Here is a 22,896-nt window from a genome sequence, read left to right as displayed (position 1 = left end):
TCAAATCTCAATTCAATCAGCTTAAAGAACAAGCCAACTCTTTTTCATTCATTTTGTTTGCATCTGCTTTCTCTATTCTCTCCCGTCGTTTTCAATTTGTTCACTTGTCACTTTTCGTTGCTATATAAGTTTAAATATATGTTTAAAATGATTTTGGGGAGCTCGAATCAACCATAAACCACTTATGAGTTGGATTGAATTTATCATCTAGTTTGAGTTCAACAAATTTACAACTTGCATAATTGAAATTACTTCAAAAAAAAAAAATTCCTTTTTTTACCGGACCCTTCATTGCCCTTGTACATGGATTTAAACCATGCTTCTTATAACTAAATATGACATTCTTTGCAAAAAATAGAAGCCTAAATATGACCTTTTTGGTGCTTAAAAAAATTAAATATGACATAGTTGTGTTCTTAATATAAAATATTTTAAACTTATCTTTTTGGATATATATTTTAAATTGAATTATGTTTTTAAATTCTACAAAATTAGATAATGTCTTATTATTGCATGTAGAATTAAAAAATAATTATTTAAGTTGTGTCATAATCATAATATTTTACTAATATAGGTTTTGTTGTATTAAAAATAATATTTTTTTTTTCAGAAAGGAAAAAAGATTATTTAATTAAAGCCTAAATTGTCATTCTCGCCCCATTACTTCTGTCAACCAACCCGAACTTAACGGCCCAACACTAAAACTGGGCTTCGTTTGGCCCATCTAATTATTAAGGGCTAACCAGTGGCATGATATTAAATAATTTGTGATATATATATACATATAATAATAATAATTTGTTTCATTGTAGAAGTATAAGAAAAAAAAATTATATGAGTATTTACGTCTTACATTCAAAAATAAATAAATAATTTACTAAAAAAAATAAATAATTAGCGCTCTCATGATATTTATTAATTTGATAGGTTAACCGTTGAACATCACCTATCGAATTGTGTTTTAATAGCTACTTAAAATATCTTTATCTTTTTTTTCTTTAATTTTTTTTTGGGTTGAAATATTTTTTTCTTCATTAGTAATATATTAAAATATGAAATATTGGAGAGTTCAAAGGATTTCTACAAAATAATTTCCACTCACGAAAGCTTGATCTCACAGAATCAAATCCAATTCAAATCAAAATCCAAAATAATAAAAGAAATTATCCTTCAATTGGTGAGTTTATAATTAATTAAAATAACTAAGTATTTTAAAAAAGGAAAAAAAAAAACAATGAATGCCAACACATAATATACCTTACCACTTTATGTTGTATTAAAAAAATTACCACTTATCAGTTAGGTTTTTCTTTTTCATCCTTTTCAAGTTGGAGTTACCTGATTCTTATAATTTGAGATTAGTTTTAATGTGGTACAATAATTTAAAAATTTTTACTTTGGTTCTCATGATTTAGTTAAACTTCAATAATAATTCACAAATAAGTTTTTACCCATTTATTAACACAATGTTCACTAGTCATTGTCACGTAATAAATTGAAACTCTTCTATTTTTTTTAGTATATGTGGGGGTGGGGGTTTGAACTCATGACTTTTTGGTCAGAGATAGGTGTCTTAACCATTTGAGCTATGTTCGGTTTGGCAAATTGAAACTGTTCTGAGGAATAGGGTACAGACCGAATTAAAACATTTAAAATCATGGTGATCAAATTGGGTAATTTAATATTTTTCTTCTTTCTCAAGTTTAAATACTATATATTTTGATTTTTAAGAGTTTATTTTAAAAGTGATTGTTTTAGTGAGTCCCTTAATTTTATTTTTATCTCATTTTTTTTCACAATTTCAACATGTCACAATATTTATTAAATTTTTTGAAATATAATATTTGGTTTTGTATAGAACTTTTGTAAATAGAAACTAAAATTATTACCTTTCAAAAATACATTAACTAAAACAAACAAACAATATTAAAAGTACATGACCAAAACGAACAATTCAAGAGTACAAAGATTTGTCCCTTGGAGGGGGTGACATAGTAGCAAGGGTCTTAAACCCTTGTAGTATCACCTACAATGAGGTTTTGGATTCAAGTTTTGCAATGGTTATAGTGTTGTTAGAGATCTCCATTATAAGCCACACAAGAAAAGTTTATAAAAAAAAAAAAAAGGACAAAAATCAAAATAAACCCAAGTAAAAGACTGTTGTTTACCAGTTGAGGTTGGGGCTGCTACGCGGACAAGACAACGAAATTTTAGGTAATAATTTCAACTTTACTTTGTGAAAAAGAATCTGTTTTATTTATAATTTTTAATCCCTATGGTTGTAAATTGCAGGAAAAAGAAATAAAAGGGTGGTGGACCATGAAAATCCATTCCACAAGATATTGTCAAGGCTTTGCTTTTGAAAAAAATGGAAAGTGAAGAGAAAAGTGCAGCAGCCATGAATCACTTCCTTGAGATTTTCAGCAAATTTAAGGTACCACTCCCACTTCAAATCAAATTTATCTTTTCTTTTTTTTTTTTTTTTTTTTTTTTTTGCTTTTGATAAAGACTCCAAATTAATTGATATATTCAAACCCACAATTTTAACTTTCTAAATTTTCCTTTTTGTTCATATAACCTCCGACATCATGTTCTTCATCTTCTCAAAAACGCATCTGTTTACCCATTTTCCCCCACCATCTGTATCACAAACCCTACTTTACAACTATATTCAATCTTTTTGGTTCGGAATCAACCCCTTTATTTCTCCTTTCTTTTCTCCCGAGTATCGGTAAAAATGTCACTGTATCAAAACGAATAACCTAATACTATAGTTATTACGTTTGACATGGTAAAAAGAGACTTTTTGAAAGAACTATATGGAAATCTTAGCTATATTTGATTTTAGTATGTTACATTAGACAACAAAAAGAAAAATTTTTTCAAACAGGAAACCTTTCGTATTGGGCCGACTTCATAGATATTGGGCCTAAAAGGCTTCACGGAGTTATTCGGCCTATGAATTTAGTTCATAGTCATTCACACCACTCTTTCGGGCCGGCCCATTTGAGGATCAGTGAGCCGTTTCAATTGCGGGTTGTATTTCAACCGGTTTTATTCTACTTCTCTATGAATTGTTTAATTATTATAAAGCATCCATACCAAGTTCCCAATTTCCAAAATGAAATCGATAAAATATATATATTTATAAAATGGTATTATCTTTTTTCTATATCCATTGGAATTTTAGCCATTAATTTTTTTAATAATTTAATAGTTGCCATATAGTTCTTGAATATTTTTACTTTAGTTTATTCAACTTTTGTTTTTATATGGAATTTTGTTTTTCTTTTCTCATTTTCCAAACATATACTTTTTCCACCTCATCTCACACATACATTTGTCTTTTTTTTTTTCTTAAAATATCATTTTGATTATTGTAGTTCGAGACTCGTGTACTTCCAATAAATTTAAAAATTCATCCACTTCATTAGTTTGAAATCAACTTCTTATCGAACTTCATAAAAAAAAAATTAATTAAAAAGAATACAATGTGAATTTACTTCTCAAATTTCTAAATGGAAATGTGATATGGACTAAATTTTTTTAGAAAAGTTAAATCATAAAGAGACCATGAAACTAATTTTAAGATTTATTGAAAGTACATGCATTGGATTTATTGTAGCTTTAAAAATATGTAAACTAAAATGATATTTTAATTTTATTATTATTATTATCTTTTTACTTTTAAGGGTTTATTAAGAAAGTCTATTCTTGTTTTCAAATTTTAACCAGATGACATATAACATCAGATTCAAGAGAAAGTTTACGAGCTTAATAAATTTATATACTTGATCAACTAGTGTTAAGGTCAAGAAATATTAGGATGTTATTTCAGATAGGTGGTCACCGTACCGCCATAAAATTTCAACCTTTACTTTTAAAGTTTTCAAAACTCTTTTAAATGTCTTACTTCTATTACACATCAATTGCTATATATATACACAATATCTATATATATATATATATATATTTAATAGTGTGAGTATTCGAGTTAGCTAATTACATGGACTTCTAGTAATTTATATATACCAAACTACAGGACACTACAATATAGGACTGTTGATCTAAGTAGGTGGCCACTTGAGAATTTGAATCTTAAATCTCTCTCAAATCGTCCCAATGTAACTAGGTCAACTCAATGGAATGTTGAAAGAAATAATTATATATTAAAATAATTAGACATGAGGAGCCAAAATGAAGGCTTGCATGAAAGGAGTGTGCATCGATCCCATAACATAATAAATAAAGAGAATAAATATAAATTAATAGAGATGCATGAAATGATAAAAGGAGAATAATATATATATATATATAGAATGTGTGTTTGTAATTTTGAGTGTTGATGAGTGTTAGGGTTTGGCAAAAGGCTGTGGGGGATGTGCATGTGCGAGTGCGAGTGCTCGTGGGGGGAACAAAAATTGTCCCTTTAAATTTCTTGTCTTCATAAAATCTCACCCATTCTTCCATTTCTTTGCTTTTTCACACTTTCACAGCTTCTCTCTGTCTCTCTCTTCTCTTTCAGAATCTCAATGTCTCAAAGAGACCCTCCTTTTCATGCATATTTATTGATATTTTATTATTATGGGTGTGCTTTTCTCTTCCTTTTAACTCAATCAACCACCTAGTATTCTAACATGTGTGTGTGTCAAAACCCACACCTTCATGACACAGCTCAAGTTTCTGTCTTTTTTTTGTCCATTTGTGTTCAAGAGTTTCTTTTTTTTTATGATTTGAAAAAAAAAACCTATATTTTGGCATATGGGTACACAAGATCTCGAAGATTGAAGATTTGTTTCTATTCAGGAAAATAGCATTTCATATATACTTGTGATATATACGCTGCATAGGGGGAAGGGTGTGAGGCTAGAAGTGATCGTCTTTTATGCTATATTCTAATTTTTACAATTCTAAACCTACCAACCAAATAGATTTTAGAGTCGTCCCGTGCAAGATGACGCAGTCATTTTTCAAGTATCATATTCGAGTCCTACGTTAATCACAATGTTGTTCAACTTAAGACAACGAAATTCGATTATAGGGATCCACTCAGCGCAAGCCACATGATATAGATTTGAGCCAATCATCTTGTAATGTTCATGTATATGTGTAATATATGTAAAAGTAAGTATTTAAAAGTAAAAATAAAAACTTTTTTATTAGCTAGTTTGAAAAAGCACACGTGTAATTGAAAAGATGTCTAAATTTCATCTCTTAATTAATGCATATACTTATCCCCAAAAAGTGTTGAGAAATAGTTCATTAAATCTCCAAATCTCATATATCTAGGTTTTGTATATATGTTAATTTGAATTCATAATTCATATATATGTAATAGCATGTTGAGAAGAAGATTCGAACTCATAACCTCATTGTTGGAGATATATGTCAATTACCGTCGAGCTATGTTCGTTTTTGACATTGGGAGATCATGTTGACCAAGAACAAGAGAAGAAAGAAATGGAAAACAAGGAAGCCCCACAAAAACAAAAAGGGGAATACCAATATCCTTGAAACTGTAAAACATAACATAACATTCTCAACTATTTAATTTGTGTTTGAGGGTTTGGTTGGTTTTTTGCTTGGTGCCATAATTTCCCATTTGCCGCACACAAAGCACGAAACGCAAAATCCCATTAATTGGGCCATCTTTTTTGATCCATCGGATCTGGTGACAATGGGAAGGGTCAGTCTTTAAGGCAAGGCGTGAGGGAATCTGCTTTCTTAGGTGGCACGCCAACTTAATTAATCACCTTGCCCCAAATCTAGACAGAGAAGTAGATTTTTAATCAACTTTTTTGAAATCTCCAAATCTTGGTGGAGAAGAAGAGGATTAAGAAGAAGCTGAAGATTTAAAAAAAAAAAAAAAAGTTCTTATAATAATAAAGGAAGAGAGAGAGTAGAGAGAGGGGAGAGTTGTTGAATGAAGGTGTTCCCTAATGAAGGCTCAAGGCAAGGCTGCTTTCCCGGCGGTGTCTGCGCTTAGGGCCTTCACTTATGCCTTCTTTCTCCCTGTGAGTGTGCGGGCCAAAAATGTCCCTCCATCCAACATATTAATACTTCTCTTTCTATTTTAATTCGGATTTTTGTTTGTTTCTTTTGCTCCATGCATCTATGTTGTTATTTGTACTCTCAACTTTTATTTGTTGTAGTTGATGTAATCGTCTGTTTTTTAGATTTTTTGAAAAAAATATGACAATTGAAAAAAAAAAATTGAACTTCAGTTTTTTTTAGGGTGAAACCAACATACTTTTTAAAACTTGAAAACTACCCTTTGAAAAAGAAAAGAAGAAGAAGAAGAAAAAAAAAACTGGATATGTCTCTTGGCTTCATTCCTTTTAATTTAATTACAAAATATTTTTAAAAACTAAAATTTTAAACTTTTTTTTTCAGAGAAAGTGATTTTGTGGGGTCTACAGTGTTTCTTTGAAAATTACATTATTAAACTAAATTTGGTAAACTATATTAAAAAAAAGATTGATTTTCTCAGATTCACTACTCATTTGAATGATATAATATTAAATTATAATTTTTTTAATACAACAATTTGAAGATAGGAGAGATCGAGTCTCCGATAAAAGGAATACATACCAAATATTAAGTTAGATTTGGTACATTGTACTTTTAAAAAATTGATTTTGCTGGGTCTGAAATTTCTTTTAATGGATGTATTTAGGCAAAGTTTAAAAATAATAATAAACAAAACATAAATTAAAGTTAAAACATTCAAATTTTACAAAATAAACAAACAATGGCATTCAAATTTTAATAAAAATTACGGAAAAAGCTTTAGAAATAAAAGGGTAGACACAGTTCAAGTTTTTTAGAAAATAAAATATAAAAAAATTTGCGGTATTAGGTTAATTTTTTTAAATGTAGTCATAAATTTGTATTAAATTATTTTTATTATATATAATTTTGAACTAAAATTTTACAAATAAGAATCGAAATGACATTTCGAGAATACATAGAACAAATAAACGCAAGATAGATGAAACTACAAATATTTGTATTTAAACCTTTTATTATTCTTCTCCATTTCTTTTCCGACACTTTTTACCATTCTAATTTCAGTGAGAGAGTTTAAAACGGGTTCAAAGTAAATTGAAACTTTTGTCGTTTTGTAGAGTCTGGACATAGACCCACGTCATCTAGTAAAATAAGGATAATGTGTTGGAAATGGTCGGAATAGCTCAGTTGTTAGAACAGAGGATTGAAAATACTCGTGCCACCAATTCAAATCTAGTTCTTGACACGTCATGAATTTGTATAAATATATATTCTACAGATTCATTGATATGGGTCCACGTATTCTATAATAATAATAGTTCATGAGTGTAAGGTGTTGATTTAGTCAATGGAATTGTGCATCTCATCGCCCACATCCAACTAATAAGAGTTTGGAAAATTTCCCCCCAACTATTAATAAGAAATTACAAATATCAATTTGATATTTTAAATTGGATTGCTTTTAAGAGCAATACTTTTTAAATTAAATGAAATGATTTTTCGATCCACTGACGAAAAAGTTAATTAATAATATCTCGTAAAAGAAACTTTTTGCTATGTTATTAAACACCATGAATTATATTTGAAACCTATTTTTATTAGTCAAACAAATACTTTGACTACATGTCCTATTACTTTTTTTCCATTATTATTTTTTTCTTTAAAGAAATACCATTCAGACCATCTCATTAGAAAAAGTATGTGAATAACCAACAAAAGTAAGAGTCTATATATAATGGTTTAAAAAAGGGTATGTGAGTAATACCATATTCCTATTACTCCGAAAATAAAAAAAAAACGTCAACATGTACATGGCTCAATTGGTTAAATTATATATCCTCATTAAAAATGTCAAAAATTTGAATCCCGGCCTTTTATGTCGAAATTGAAATTGTGATGTCCTTATAACACTCATGAAACTAACATTAACATGCACCTAGCATGTTGCTCAGCTAAGACAACGGACTTCGATTATAGGAATCCATTGGTGTTAAATTAAACCACTATTCCGAAAAATAAAATAAGAAAAAGAACATTTTACACCCACAAAAAAAACTATTCAATAAAAAGACAATACACACACATATTTATATATATATATTCTAATACATTATGGAATGCAAGGGTAATAAGCCAACTATCTTATTCTCTTTGGCATAGGTTTAATCAAATGGAACAAGCACTTATGAAAAAGGGGGCACTAAAATAATATTAGTCCTAGAAAGAGAGGCACAATCAAAAGGACTTTTTTTTTTTTTTTTTTTTTGGTTCGTTCCCTTTTTGGTGGAAGAATATTTGAGAATGCATGCGCACAAGAGAAGAGAGAAGTGTAGTTTTTATTGAGTACAAACTAAGCATGACAAAACCCTAAAGTAATTGTGTTATATATTCCCCTTCAAATCATTTCCCTCACCTTCTTCTCTCTTCTTCTTCTTCAGCTTCTTCTTCATCTCTCACATGACCCATCATTTCATTCCACACCATTTAATTACTTTTCATGTCTTTTTTGGGCCCAATTTTATCGAGTCTTTGAAATCCCACTTTTAGTTTTAGATCCAACAGTAAAATAAAGCTTCTCAGCTTCTTCAAGAGAGAGATCAGAAAATTTAATTCCCCACTTAATTATGAAGCTAATTGTATCTATTTATTGAATTATCTCTTTATTATTCTTCTTCCCCACCCACCAATAAAACCACCAACTCTACCTTCTCCTACTACTCCACCTGACACAGCCTACCTTATTTTTTTCCTCTAAAAACATTTTCCATTTGCCACCTAAAAAATTATTCATTTTGTTGATCTCCTTTTTGGTGCCTGAAAATGGGTCCAGTTTTCTGGTGTTGGTTTCTCTCAATAATTCCCTTTCTTCTTTTTGGTTGGTATAAATGGAGACCTTTTTATACCCAAAAGAGAATTGGCTTTATTATTTAACAATCCCGGCCCCCTCCTCTTGTCTATTGAATTTGTGCCTAAATTCATCGTCATTCTTCTTCTTCTTCTTCTTCTTCTTCTTCTTCTTCTTCTCTTTTCTCTGTGTTTTTACTCTTTTCTGCATATATATATAAACATGTGGGACGATGGAGCTGAGAGGAATTGGTAGTACGAAAATCAGAAAGCGATGTTGGTGAGGTTCAATTTGAAGACGGACTTTACTCCGATCGTAAAGTACGATCTCTAATTGAGCCGCGCCAATATCACTTTTCTTTTGGTATATATCTAGGGTTTCTTATTTAACAAAACCCTATATTTTGTTTCTCAATTATCACCCTTTCCTTCTTCACTCTTTTTCTTTTTCGTTGTATCATCGTCGTCAACACGACGATGCGTTTTAAGTTGATCTGAAACGGGTCGCGTCAGTTCGTCGGATCTCGGCTCTCTTTATCACCAACCATAAGCTGATCAGGTATATATCAGTCTTCTCTACTGTTTTATTTCTGCTTTTCCTCTCTTTCCCACATATGCATGCATGAATATATACATATATAGTATATATAAATAGATGAGAATTGGAGTTCAATAATACTGCCTTTATTTCCACTTCTTTTTTCTACAACGTGGGTGGGTGATCTAGGAAAAAAAATACAGTTTCAAATTTTAATATACTGAGATCGATATATGAAATTTAGAATATAAAAACCCAAATAATCTCTACTTATACTAATATAAATATATATTGAGAAGGTTATATTATGTGCACATATGCCATTAATTTTGGCAACTCCAATCCCCTAAGGATTAGTTTCTTCTTTATGGATCAAAATTAATATGAGTTTTGTTTTTTCATTCTAGATCATTTCCAGATTTCTTAAATTCCAATCCTTTGTATTTTAGTTCAACAAATATATGAGCGATCTCAAACTGAACCTACTAGTTAATACTTTAATTTAGTTGTTTATTTAATTTATACAACATAATTTTTTTCTTAATGCATTAGATATATATACTTGTAAGCAAAATTATTTTTTACCTGAGTTCTTCAGCCAACTTCTTTTTTTAATTACAAACTGTGATTTTCTTAAGGTCTCTTTTTTTTTTCTCCTCTTTATTTTTTCAGAAGTATTTCCAGAATTAGTTATGCATTTTTTTCCAGTAACAAAAACTAAGGTTCCTCTGTTTCTCTATCTCAAGCTTTACCAATAATTTATGAAATTATTACTTTATTGTTGAAATGTTTTAAATTTTTGAGTTACATTATTATATTAATGTCATGAAACTAACTATTCAAATCAAAAGAATATTACAAAAGACCAACTAATCGATTGAAAAAGTAAAAATGAGAAATCGAAAAATAGTTATGAAGTTGCTTATTTGGTTAAAAAAAAGAGAGAAAATATAATTAAAACCTTTCAACGAACAAAAATTACTATTTCAATATCAAATTAGCAGTTCTCAAAATTATTGTTTTTTTTTTTTTTTTTTTTTGCACTGCACTGTCTAGAGATCAAATGTCAGTTAACAGGGCTTCTTCTGTTGATTCACATCAGAAAGATCTAATTCTGCCAATCTAAACAGTTTTGATCTGTTTAAAATAGTATGAATTATGTTACTAATTTAGTTTTTTGCGTTTTGTGTTCCTTTAATCAAGTCATAAATTAAATAGTTAAACTTAACATTGAGTAATGATGAAGGTCTATTTGGAAGTTTTAACTAAAAAAATTATTCTGATATTGAACAAGAAAGTTGTTTTTCCAACTTTTTTTTTTGTTTCATTTAGTTTAATACTCCACAAATATTTTATTACAACTTCAAAATGTTGATAAATAATCGTTATCATAAATTCCTGTATAATATTTATCAGAAAGTTTAGGCCATCCATTTTGAAAATTTTGATATCAATTCAACTTTATTAGAGTCATGCAATAATGCTGAAATTTACCCTTTTTTAAAAAATTGCTGAAATTTAGCCGTTAAAACTAAGAACATGTTTTTATATAAAAATAGAATGTTCGAGAGTATAAAGCACAATTTAGACCTAATTTCCTTTTTAATCTTCTGGTAATTAATAAAGCTAAAATATATTGATGAAAAAAACAAAAAATCAAAAAACAAAAAAAAGTAGTGAAATTTCAGGGTCTCCTTTAATAACCGCTTCCCGCGTTCACAGCTGAACCAACCAACGGTTGTGTTTCTGTCTTTGGCTCCTCAATTTTTCGCCACTCCTCGAAACCCTAGATCCGACTGAAACGCATTCAGATTCAAAAATCAGAGTTACAACTCTGCTTTAATCCTCACGAATTGCGCCCTAAGCTCTTAATCCTCGCTTCCTGTTCCTCCCAGTACCTGAAATTTTGAGTACAGGTCGATTTTCGATTCGATTCATGTCTCACGTTGAATCGGATTTTCCGGAATCATGTTTTTGCACTAGTCTCTCGCCTCGGCTTCGGAGCAACAGCTTTCGCCGGAGTCTCAGCTACCAGAGGCTTCCGCCGCAGCTCCTCCGGCTTTCGGTGCTGAAACTGGACGGCTCTTCCTTCGGTAATGCATTATCCCCCTGCATACTGATTCTTTTATTTTCGCTCTTTATTGCAAATCTTGCTCTGTGGATGAGCATTTCTGTGGATAATCTAGGTATTGAGGAATGTTTTATGTTGATTTGGGGATTCTGTTTCCATAAATGTTGACGCTGCTGTGAAACGTTTGGATATTCTGCCCTGCCCTGGGACTGTGTATTGAATCAATTATCAATGATTTTTGAAAAATTTAGGTTGTTGAATTATGGTCGGTTTGTTTATGTATTCGAATTTTGAATAATATATGTGCGTAGAGGTGCAAGTTGCAAGGAAAGCGACGGTGGCAGATCTCAGAGACGCGGTGGAGAGTGTTTTCTGTCAAATTATGATGAATAAAGAAGATACCAAGATTTCATGGTAGGCTGTTGGAACTGCTGAGACCGCATACATTAATTTAATCTGTTGATTGAGAAATGTGTTCAATTATTGTTTTTATTTGGTGCAAATGCAGGCCACATGTGTGGGGTCATTTTTGCTTATGCTATAAACATTTCAAACTGATCAACGATAAATCACATATTAAACATTTCGGAATCAGGGATGGTGAACAGGTACACCTCGTGAATATTGGTTTAATTTATAGTTCTCTCTCTGTTGTCTATGACGTTGAGTCTGGTCTTGTATTTGCTCAAGTCATTAACCAATTATATGTATCCCCATGCAGCTGCATTTTGTGAACCGTGTAGCTTAATTTGTGCCAAGAATCTGTGGATTTGAGATGGCCCAAATAAATGGATAGAAGAAAATAGGCAGGAAGGTTGAACAGCTTCTGGTATAATAAAGTGGTCAGAAGGCTTTGGGGATGAACTATTATTATAAAGTGGTCAGATGGGTCTTTTTCTTTTACTTTTCTGATGTTAATTTGAGAGTCTTGGTGTGTATGATGTTGCGGGAAGACGATTTCATGTTTGTGCCACTCAGGACTCCACTTTCCTTTCTTTCACTCAGACAATAAATTCAATTAGATCGGTCTCCAAGGCATTCAAACTGCTTGAAGAAGCAAAAGGAAAATGGCGATGAAGTTGAAGTTGAAGATGCTCAAGAATCTGAAGATTCTCAGCTGAAAGAGACATTTTGATCCAATAATAATGTTTTGGGTAGCCTTTTTTTTAATCTTTGTTTTGAAACAATGTTTTGGGCAGCCTTAATTTATGCACTTAGAAAAAAAAATTTCTTGTAAATTTGATTTAAATAGTATTAAGTAATGTTTCTCTCTCTCTAAATTGTCTTTCGTTTTATAACTAGCCCCATCGCGTAGATTATTAGTAAAAGAAAATGCTCTAATTATATTAAATTAACGTTGCACTCAAAACATGAAGTTAGATCGACAAATTTTAAATTTTTAAATATTTAAGGGCATGTTTGGTACAGATTTTGGACCTTAGATTCTGTCTTTGTCTTTTATTTTTAGATTCATTGGCTACCTACTTAGTTTTAATATCCTATCAAGATAGTTTTAATATCCTATCAAGATATGTGCAAGTTAGTTCGAAGACACAAATATAAAAAAAATTGATAAATATACTATTTTATATTATAAACTCATTTATTTTTGTTAACATTAAAATATGTAATATATATAACATATTATAAATTATATAATATTGTAAAATAATAATTATAGGAAACTTATTAACACATGTTAATAAATTAATTTATAATATTTTAGATTGAACTAAATATTTACTTGGTAAGTACCACTACTTTACATGATTGAAGTTAGAGATTCAATTTCAATATGACACCAAACACATTTTCAAAAATACTGAAAAAAAAAAATACAACTAGCTTTCTTAATATGAATTCACTATTTCAGATTTCTGGTCACCAAACCCAAACTTCATTCTTTATAAAAGAATCCAGTGGCTTAATCACTTATGATATATATATCTGAAAAGATTATGGTTTAGGTAAGACTTTCAATTACATGCTTCCCAGTATCTTTGAAACAATGATTGATGGAATCATTAAAGCTAGATAAGATTCTTTTATAATTTTATTATAATGGGTGTCCTTAAAGAAACAAAACATGATTAGGATAGCATCTTGTATAAAGTTATATATTCTCATTTGCTGGTTAAAAAGAATGGCGGTAACTCACCTGAGAAACCCATAGAATTTCTTTTTCTCTCGGATTTGACATACTAAGAATGGAATTCCTCAAAGAAAGGAAAGCCAGATATTTCCCATAAATGTTCAAGAAAGATACATCCACAAAAGAGCACTGAAAATTGAAAGCGACTGCAAATTTGACACTCGAAGATCTTTGTCTAGCTAGAACTTACAAGGCAATGCAGACCCACAAAAGAAGATGCAATTGTGCAGTGAAGCTAATGATATGCCTTTTCTCTCATATTCTGCCTCTGCTTCTGGCAAATATTTGATACTAGAGGAAATTAAACAGGCTTCATCATATGTAGTATTGTCCTAACAAATCCAGTTAGCTAATGCGAACGTTTCCGACCTTAAACCTTTGTTTACTTTTCATAAATCAGAGAGGATTCAGAGATTGATCACCTTAGAATTTAGATGCTGCTTTCCAGCATTCAATGGAGAAGCTCTGAAGCTTTGAGAGTAGGTGAGGCCTTCAGGTTTCTTCTTGCGCCTCCCTTGTGAAGATAAGCGGCAGTGAGACGATAGGATGGCAAAGTCGTTGAGGTCTTGCAGTGGAGTAAGAATCTTCACAACTTCGTCCATGGTTGGACGTAGTTTCGGGTCCCTACTGAGACAACTGCAAGCAAGCTGGGAGACCTTCTGCACCCCTTTGATGGAATAGTTCAATTCCAAGCGGGGATCCACTATAAGATACAGCTTCCTTTTATCGGCTAAATATGGCCGAGCCCATGAGACAAGGTTCTGCTCCCCACTCGGACGTTTCTTGTCCATGGATCTTCTCCCTGTCACAATCTCAAGTAGCACAACACCAAAGCTATAAACATCACTCTTGGATGTCAGATGTCCTGCACAAAAATGAACAAAAGTTTGGAACTTTGTTAGATATCTGTTAGATATCGGTTATTCTTATTACTGTTGACGCCTTTGAGTACCACATAGTATAAAAAGCAAGGAAGGATAAAAAAAAGACAACACTGAGTTATTGGAAACCCAAGCTGTAAGATGTATTGTATCTGCTTGTAGGTGTTGTGTTACCGTAGGCATGAAAGAGTTCTAAAGCTATTTAAAAAATATCGAAAAGAACCAGTCTTCTTTTTTTTTCCTACTCTTTCAAACCAACTAAGAGGTCTTCGTTTCTCATATCTAGATGGCAAAGCTACCTTATTCTTATCCATTCTTATCTAATCATTTTATCAAAATGCTTATAAAGTTCATCCAGCTACTATTGCCAAATTCTTGGACTTATGGAACAAAACCAAATAGTCCATATAAAGAGCTTCTGTAGTTTAATCCTAACTGTTCCAGAGATCAGAGCCTACAAATATTAAAATAATTAGCAGTTGATTTACTATGTGAGTTTGACATTACTTGAGATAAATGCTCTTCACAGTTTCAACCACAATTCATTCTTAAAGTCGTGCACAATTGTTTTAGCATAAAACCGTTTCATCTAGTTAGAAACATCTTTTACAAAAATCCTACCTGTCATTACATATTCAGGAGCAGCGTAGCCATATGTCCCAATTACCCTGGTAGAAACATGTGTTTTGTCTCCTTGAGGCCCCGCTTTCGCAAAACCAAAATCCGAAAGCTTTGCATTGTATTCCTGTAAGATCAATGTCATATGTATAAATGTCATAAAGAAATGAACTAAGACGTCTCAAACATTTCCATTTGGAACATACTGAATCGAGTAAGATGTTGGACGTCTTAAAATCTCTATAAATAACAGGTACTGGACCGTTATGAAGAAAGGCCAATCCTTTTGCTGCTCCAAGGGCGATCTTAATCCTATTGGACCATGGAAGAGGTACAGTCCCTGCACCAGTTATGAATATAAGCATCTGCATCCTACAGCTTGTCTGTATGTAACTAAGATTGTAGTCAAGTGAAATTTCAAAAAGACAGTCTTCTCCAGACTAAGAAACTCGATCCATATTGTGAAAAACAGAAGCATGTTATCAAAAACTAAGTATCACAACATTATATGTCCATTTGACAAATCCGAAGTTCTCTTTGTGGGAAATTGAAAGCCAAGTGAGAGGACTTCTAAAAGAGCAAGAGGTAGAGATTCTTACTTCTGAAAACATGGTTCTCAAGACTTCCACGGCTCATAAACTCATAAACAAGCAAACGTTGATCGTCTTCATTACAATAACCTATAAGCTTAACAAGATTTGGATGGTGAAGTTGTCCGAGAAAGGCGACCTCAGCCTGTAATCGAGGAAACATGTTGTGTTAGCAAATTTTCAGCACTCTCACCATTAGGTCCGCTTTATACATTAGTCTTTACGAACCCAAAGCAGAAAATTTTACTAACCACCCATTCTCTGTGGCCTTGAAGACCATCTAATTTCAAGCTCTTAACAGCTACCGTAATTCCTGATCCGGGTTTTGCAGGGGCTGTCCCATTCTCTTCAATCCATCCTTTGAAGACAAATCCAAATCCACCTTCCCCAAGAATACTATCAGGTCTAAAGTTTCCAGTTGCCGCCTTGAGCTCGTGAAAAGAGAACTGAAGCAGTTTGCTGCTTGCTTTGTTATCTGATGGAGATGGATTGGCATCATCAGAGGCTAGCTCAGCTTCATTCAGGGGACAGAGATCTCTGTTGCTAGCATTTAAATACCGCGTCTCGGTGGCTGCAATGACAAAAGGTGTTATCTGCTAAATCACAACAAGTCCACCTTTCACAGCCTATGAAAGTTGTTTCTTCAATTCAATACCACTTCAAGAAAACTTTGCTTTCGATAAATATGAAAAGACAAGCAAAAGACTCAAAGTTTCACAGCCTCCAAATTCGGATCTAAAACATATTTTTATTTCTTGTGCATTAAACTACTTCTAGCAGGGACTGCCAATCTTCTGCAAAAGCTAAAACAGATGGATATTGAAATTAAGTTTTAGCTATAAGAAAGAAAAGTGATCATAGTGGGACTCAGTAGTAATCCATTTTGGGATCCGTAATCTTAGCTACAAATGTTCAATGCATCAATGAAGATTCCTTTTTGAAATAGCCGCCTCTTGCTAGTGAACTAAAAGTCTGAAGCTTTTCGTGACGAACAAGAAGCTATTAATAAATCAAACCAGTTTAATGAGTCAGAGAGAGAGAATGAGAGATAAAGTGACGGAAGAGTAAATTAATTCAACATAGACAGTCCACTGCGCAGATGCAAATTGAACATTTTAAGGGAACCAAAGTTCAAACCTTAGGCCCAAAATTTGGCAGAAACTACCACAAATAGAATCCATAAACACAAAAACAAAATCGAATATGGAAAAGAAAAGACAAATGGTTGTTACCAGAATCATAAACTAGACTAGTTCGAGGAATAGTGTTGGGAGAGTCTCTGGAAGCGGAGGATTTGCAAACACCAGAAACAGTACGAGTCAAAACAGCCCAACAACCACACTTTTCCTCCATATCCTGAAGCAGGTGCTGGTGGTAGTTTCAGTATTTTAATGGGGTGTGATTACCATGGCGTAAGGAAAGGAAATCGAAAACATTAACCACAGGATTATGGGGGAGATAAGACAGAGAAGGGAGGCGAAAAGGAAGGGGAGAAGAGAGAGAAAAGGAGAGGAATTTTGTTGGGGGGTTGATGCTGCTGTTGGGGATTGCAGGCATCATCATCGCCATCATCGCAGTGTGTACAAAAAGAACTTTTTTTGCCACCACCTTTTGTGTGGGGAATGGGATCGCTACAAAATTACCAGAAACGCTTTGTATATGGAAGTTTTGGCAATCAGATGGGAAGCCCATGGACGTCTTTGTAAACAAACAGTTCCTCGGGTATGTATGTCTATGTTTTTCCCCCTTTCTTTCTTTCTTTTTTCTTTTTCCCCCTTTCCCTTTCATTTAAAACAGAAAATGAAATCAAAAGAAAGAAACAAATAACAAATAAAAGAAAAGTTTGTAATATGCCAAGGGAAGGGACAAAGCATTGGAAATAAGTTAATATTCCATCCACCCAAAATGCGAATCACTGTTTGGTCAAATCCAATGGAAAGGCAGTCAAGAGCATATCTAAACGAAATCCTTCTGTGTGTCTCTACGTGCAAGGAAAACGAGAGGGAGTGGATATATTCCAAAATGGGTGGGATACAATTCAAGTTCGCAGTGGATTGGGGATTTTGTGTGGAAGAATCAAGAATTGAATTGGGGTTTTAAAAGGGAGTAAGAGCGTGGTTCTGTTCTTGAGATGTGATTTCATTAACATCGCCAATTCTCTCATAAGCAGAATACAAAATCCCTCACTGTCACTGCGCCGTGATCGCAACTTGACGAGAGGGCTTATTGGAAAGTTTGCAGTGAAACCATTTGCAAATCAGATTCAGAAGTAGGTGGGGCCGATTTCGAAACCCCCACTCCATAAAATACAAATACACAAAGCAATAACCATTTACAGAACACAGAAGTGCGCACGAGAGAGAGTTACCTCAGCCACCGGCCCAAAATCAGCCGGAAAACAAAGTTCTGCGACGGTACGGTGGCTTCGCCCTACTTCTTGGAGTACAGTAATTTCGGTATATATTTTAAGTAGTTGAATTTTGGTGAGTTGGAACAGTAATTTCAGATTTCTTTCTTTTATTACGTGCTTTTAATTTTTTGTTAAATACTATTTTGATTTTTTATTTTTTTTTTACAATATGTAGGTTATTTTAATGATATTAGTCTGGTTTATTTTGGTTATTATATTTTGAAAATATTTATTTTAGTATTATGATTTTTAATTTTAGTTAATTTTAATTATTTTGAAAATATTCATTTTTATCAAATAGGTAGGTAAAAGATGTTAACACAAATTCTATACATAATAGAAACACTTTAATATAAATTAATTATTACATTTTAACAAATATATTGGGTAGAGTATCACGTTGAAATTACAATAGAAAAATAAGAATAAGAATAAATTTAAGAAACTAAATTGTCACTTTTCTAAAAGTATGTGAAAAGATTAAAATTAACCTTTTGAAAATACAGCAACTAAAATGAATAGCGTACAAAAGGCCAAACATTTTAAAAGTAGAAAAATATTATTTCAATTAGTTTTTTTATTTTAATTAAAATTGAACTTCTACGCTAAATTGAAGGTAAATTGTATCCTTCAAAAAATTGACCTGACTAATAACTCAATGATAAAATTGTGTACTCGTACTTTTTTTTCAAATGGAAAATTTAACTTTCAATTAGATGTAAAATTGAGTCACATTATTTTTTAAACAATAATCATTTAGAAACATTTGATTTAGGGATTGAACATGTTTTGAGCACAATAAATGGGGCGGGAGATTTGAATCCATGAGCAGGTTGAATTTGTCACCTTCGTTGATTCATGGAGATCCATCTTTCCGAAAACAAACATAATTTATAAGAGCTTCTAAAATTAACGTTATTTAACTAATTAAAAGATTGTTTAAATTTTGTTATAATTGTTTTTCTTTCAACAAAATAAAATGATTCATTGAAAAAGGTGTCAGGGAGACGCTTCCTCGAAGAGCGTGCTCCATCCTTATTGTTCAAAATAAAATTTCTTTTAATGTACTATTTCTTTTGTAAATATTTCTTCACCCTTTCTGTACAACAAAAAGTAACGAGAGGAAGATCAGTAGTATTTGAATTTTATTAATTGAATAATGAGATATGGATTTGAATTCGCGATCTCTTAATTGGAGAAAAGTATCCATTACCATTAACTTAAATTCTTGTTCGTGAGATTTGGTATATATTTGATCCATACAATTTCAAAAAAAATATTTTGATTCTTCAAATTTTAAAAATAGTTTTGAATTGCCCTTCCCTTCTTGTTGATGTTGTTAATATATAAAAATGAAAGAAAGAAGCACAACATATCATAACCTTCGTTTATTCTTAAAGTTAGAGCGAGTTTGTTATGGGATATGGAACGACTTTATTTCAAATTAGACAGATTTGAGTTCTATGTTCCGTCATTCTTCATTTTCGATAGATTTAGAAGTAGCAACGAGGAGAAGAACGGTGGAACCGACAATTACTCGAAGGATAGGAGAAGGAAAAGAGGGAAGATTAAACTCACTGTCAATTTCACCAAAGTAATATTAAATTAATATATGTCAAAGCAGCAATAATTGACATATACCTTCAACCAAGAGGTCGTGAGTTCGAATTTTATCCCCAACATGTTGTACTAAAAAATATATATTAAACTAATATATTTTGCCCAATTGACAAGATACAATAAGCAACTTTAACTGCCACGTCATTTTCTCGATTACTTGATTAATCATCAATTGAGTTCAGTGGTCATTTAGATCTATTTTATAAACCTAAAATACTAAAGTATCTATTTTAAAATCTCAGGAATCAAATAAACACTTGTGCAAATTCCAGACCAAAAAATTATTTTAATTTTTACGCCAAAATTTTATTTTAATTTTTACCCTATCCCTTTTAGAAGTTATAGACTCAAATCTTTGCCATGTCTAAACTGTACTATTTCAAAATTAAATCTTTTGGAGTACCAAATGAGGAGGGAAACGGAAAAAAAAATCACTTAAGCTACCTACAATTAATGTGGCCAATACCACGATAGTATTCACTCATGGAAGTTTGATTCTAAAGATATTTTATTTTCTAAAAGTCAAATTTGAAACTTATGAACCAAATAAAAATCTATAAAAAAAAACCCTTAAATCTTTTTATAAAAGGGATATTCAAGTACATTTCTCTGAGCTTGCTTAACGGCCAGTCGGCGATCTTTGTGGGCCTGGAAGCAATTTGGACCACATCAACCAAATGTTATACTTTGGTCTGTGATGATCGTGGGCTCAGATACTGGGCCCGTTGTATATGGGCCTTGTTCCTTTATAACTGAGTTATTTTGATAAAAATCATTTTAAAACATAAATTATAGCGAGCATCAAAATATAATATTATAATCACAAAAATGACAGCTAAGTTTACTTTAATGGGTTTGACACTTGGCACTTTCTTCTCCCTTTTTACTCAACACTTGTTGTACCATATACACTTTTTTCATCTTAGAAAAGACTAAAAGAACAAACTAAACCAACCCGAGTTCAATATGAACTAGAGTTTGAAGCCATATAGTTAAACAACAACTCCATTTTTCCATTAGATATTCTTCGATCGCCTCTTCGCTGGTCCATGTATCACTTCGTCGAATTCAAGGCAACTTCAGTGTCTTCTCTCATGGAAAGAGCTTCATCAATCGACAATGTAATTTCAGTTAGATCATTTTGTTGCTTGTTGAGGAGTCTGACCACCTCAAAGGAGTATGATTCCAATTGAATAAGACACTATTGCCATCTTTTTCAAGCTAAGTCATCTGAAATGACCTCCAGGTGTTTGATATCTCTACACTCCCTTATAAGTTTACAACCTGCCGTAATTTGTTTTCCCCTCTCATTTCGAATAATCCAACCTAGGCCTCCAATATCTTTAAATGAAGCTATGTATATTCTTTACAATAATATTGTTGGGTTTTATGTCCTAAAACTCATCGTTTGTAAATGCCAGATATACTTTTATCATTCAATCAAGTTGTTATTAAAGTTTATAATCAATAAGTAGTTATTGATCTAATAAAATGTTTTACTAGATCTAAATCCAATAAACTAAGGATCTTAGATTGTTACATGAGATTCAAACTTTATGTAGAAACATAAATATGGATCAAGTTTGAGTTAACATTCTAAATGGTCTATAGTATAGGAATAAGGTTAGGCGCCTTATTCTGGGGACACTATGGATGCAGTATACTTTGTAGCTAGTACAAACGATGTGATCTTAATTCGTTCATGTGAAGACATGCGAGTGGGGGCGTCCCGTTCAAAGAGTTTGCATAAAACCGGACCATGAGATAGTCACTTTTACTTTATAACACTGTTGACTGTCTGAAACTTACTACCTCGACTTTTATCCTTAGATCTGCATAAGTGAGAGCAGCTCAACAGCGTTGGCTCAATAAGCCTCTTATTTCATGGGTAAGACTAGGTAGATAACTAGGGTCATAAGGTGTAAGAAGAAACGCACTCCTACCCAATTTTGAGATAGTAGAGAGGTTGTTCTCTTAAAGGGTGAATCCAAGCCTTGAACAATTGGAGCCACCCTCATCAAAAGGTTTGAGATGATTTTTTGATTTGATAGTTGGACTACAAATCATTGTTCATTAGAGGATCAGTGAGACTTCAAGAACAAGAGGTAATTACAGGGGTAAAACGGTATTTTGACCCAGCTGTAATTACGAACAACCTGTGAAGGGTCGACTTACCGATCATGATTATATCAAATGGACATAATATATCTACAGTAAGGAGAGTGCAGCTACGGGCTTTAGTGGAGTGACCCGATAGTTAACGAATGTTGGTTAACTTGATTAAAGAGTTTAACCGATTAATCTCGAATCGTTGGAGCTCACGATCTGTAGGTCCATAAGGTCCCCTGGCTAGCTCATATAGGAATAAACTTGGAATAATTTGAATGAATAATTTGAATTGTACAAATTAGGTTAATCATATGAGATATGATTTAAGTAATTTTGATATCAATTGAGAAATTTGGTCAGAATAGTTAAATAGGATCTAAATATTAAAATTATGAATGCTGATTCATAATCGAAGACATGGATTTCGTCAAACAGTCGGATTTCGAAGAAAGTCAAATAGTTGACTTTGACCCGATAAAGTCAAAGGTTTACTTCGAAGATTAAAATAATGTTTTTAACCAAGTTGGTAGAAAATTCCACTAACTTGTTGAGTGGAACATTTAAATAATCTCAAAAAATCCATTTTTTGATACTTAATCATGACATGCATGAGTGAAATGTGTGTTGTAAGCTTTTGGTGAACTTAGACATGCATTTTGACACTTAGTCATGCCATGCATGAGTAGAATATGTGTTGTAAGCTTTTGGTGAACTTTGACATGCAAGAGTTGCATATAATTTGCCTATTTAAGAATGTCTTTGTTCAAACATGAAAGCTCTTGTAACTTTTGGCCATTTGATGGTTTTGAAAAAGCTTACCTCACTTTTTTTTAGCTCTATATTTCTCTCAAATTTTCCTTTTCTAAAAATAGTTCCACCACTATATTCCAAGCCTTGAGAATAGCTAGGAAAACCTCTTGGTTGTCCTCATTGGACCTATAGAAAGATATTTGAAAAGCTACAAAGGTATGTAATTTTCTCTACATTTCTCTAAGCATTATAAGGTATGATCATGCATGTTTAATCCTAAGTTGTAATATGCATCTAAATTGTT

The 22,896-nt window shown here is 32.1% G+C and overlaps 2 protein-coding genes across 4 annotated transcripts; one reads left to right on the top strand and one right to left on the bottom strand.

The window, feature by feature from the left end:
• The first annotated feature begins 8,927 nt into the window (after nucleotides 1-8,927).
• LOC111014434 (U11/U12 small nuclear ribonucleoprotein 25 kDa protein) lies at nucleotides 8,928-12,735 on the top strand. Of its 3 annotated transcripts, none has more exons than XM_022289157.2 (5): nucleotides 8,928-9,412; nucleotides 11,308-11,484; nucleotides 11,774-11,876; nucleotides 11,971-12,070; nucleotides 12,184-12,735. In XM_022289157.2, the coding sequence occupies exons 2-5, from the start codon at nucleotides 11,328-11,330 to the stop codon at nucleotides 12,208-12,210; spliced, it is 387 nt and encodes a 128-aa protein (XP_022144849.1). In that variant the 5' UTR covers nucleotides 8,928-9,412; nucleotides 11,308-11,327; the 3' UTR covers nucleotides 12,211-12,735. The 3 variants fall into 3 exon arrangements, 2 of the variants coding, with proteins under 2 accessions (XP_022144849.1, XP_022144848.1); XM_022289156.2 differs by having other exon boundaries at nucleotides 11,114-11,484; XR_002601829.2 differs by lacking the exon at nucleotides 8,928-9,412 and having other exon boundaries at nucleotides 10,757-11,484; nucleotides 12,184-12,342; nucleotides 12,468-12,735.
• A 926-nt stretch (nucleotides 12,736-13,661) lies between these two features.
• LOC111014507 (serine/threonine-protein kinase PBL34) lies at nucleotides 13,662-17,479 on the bottom strand. Its single transcript, XM_022289275.2, has 6 exons — nucleotides 16,936-17,479; nucleotides 15,955-16,274; nucleotides 15,713-15,848; nucleotides 15,320-15,453; nucleotides 15,117-15,240; nucleotides 13,662-14,479 (listed from the first exon to the last, which is right to left on the bottom strand). Exons 1-6 carry the CDS (start codon nucleotides 17,054-17,056, stop codon nucleotides 14,022-14,024), a joined length of 1,293 nt encoding a protein of 430 aa, XP_022144967.1. The 5' UTR covers nucleotides 17,057-17,479; the 3' UTR covers nucleotides 13,662-14,021.
• Nucleotides 17,480-22,896: the final 5,417 nt, after the last annotated feature.

Source organism: Momordica charantia (assembly GCF_013281855.1).
Source record: "Momordica charantia cultivar OHB3-1 chromosome 6 unlocalized genomic scaffold, Mcharantia_2.0 BLBB01000006.1, whole genome shotgun sequence".
Lineage (NCBI taxonomy): Eukaryota > Viridiplantae > Streptophyta > Magnoliopsida > Cucurbitales > Cucurbitaceae > Momordica > Momordica charantia.
Note: the sequence above shows the minus strand (reverse complement) of the source record. Positions and strands in the feature narration are given on the sequence as shown.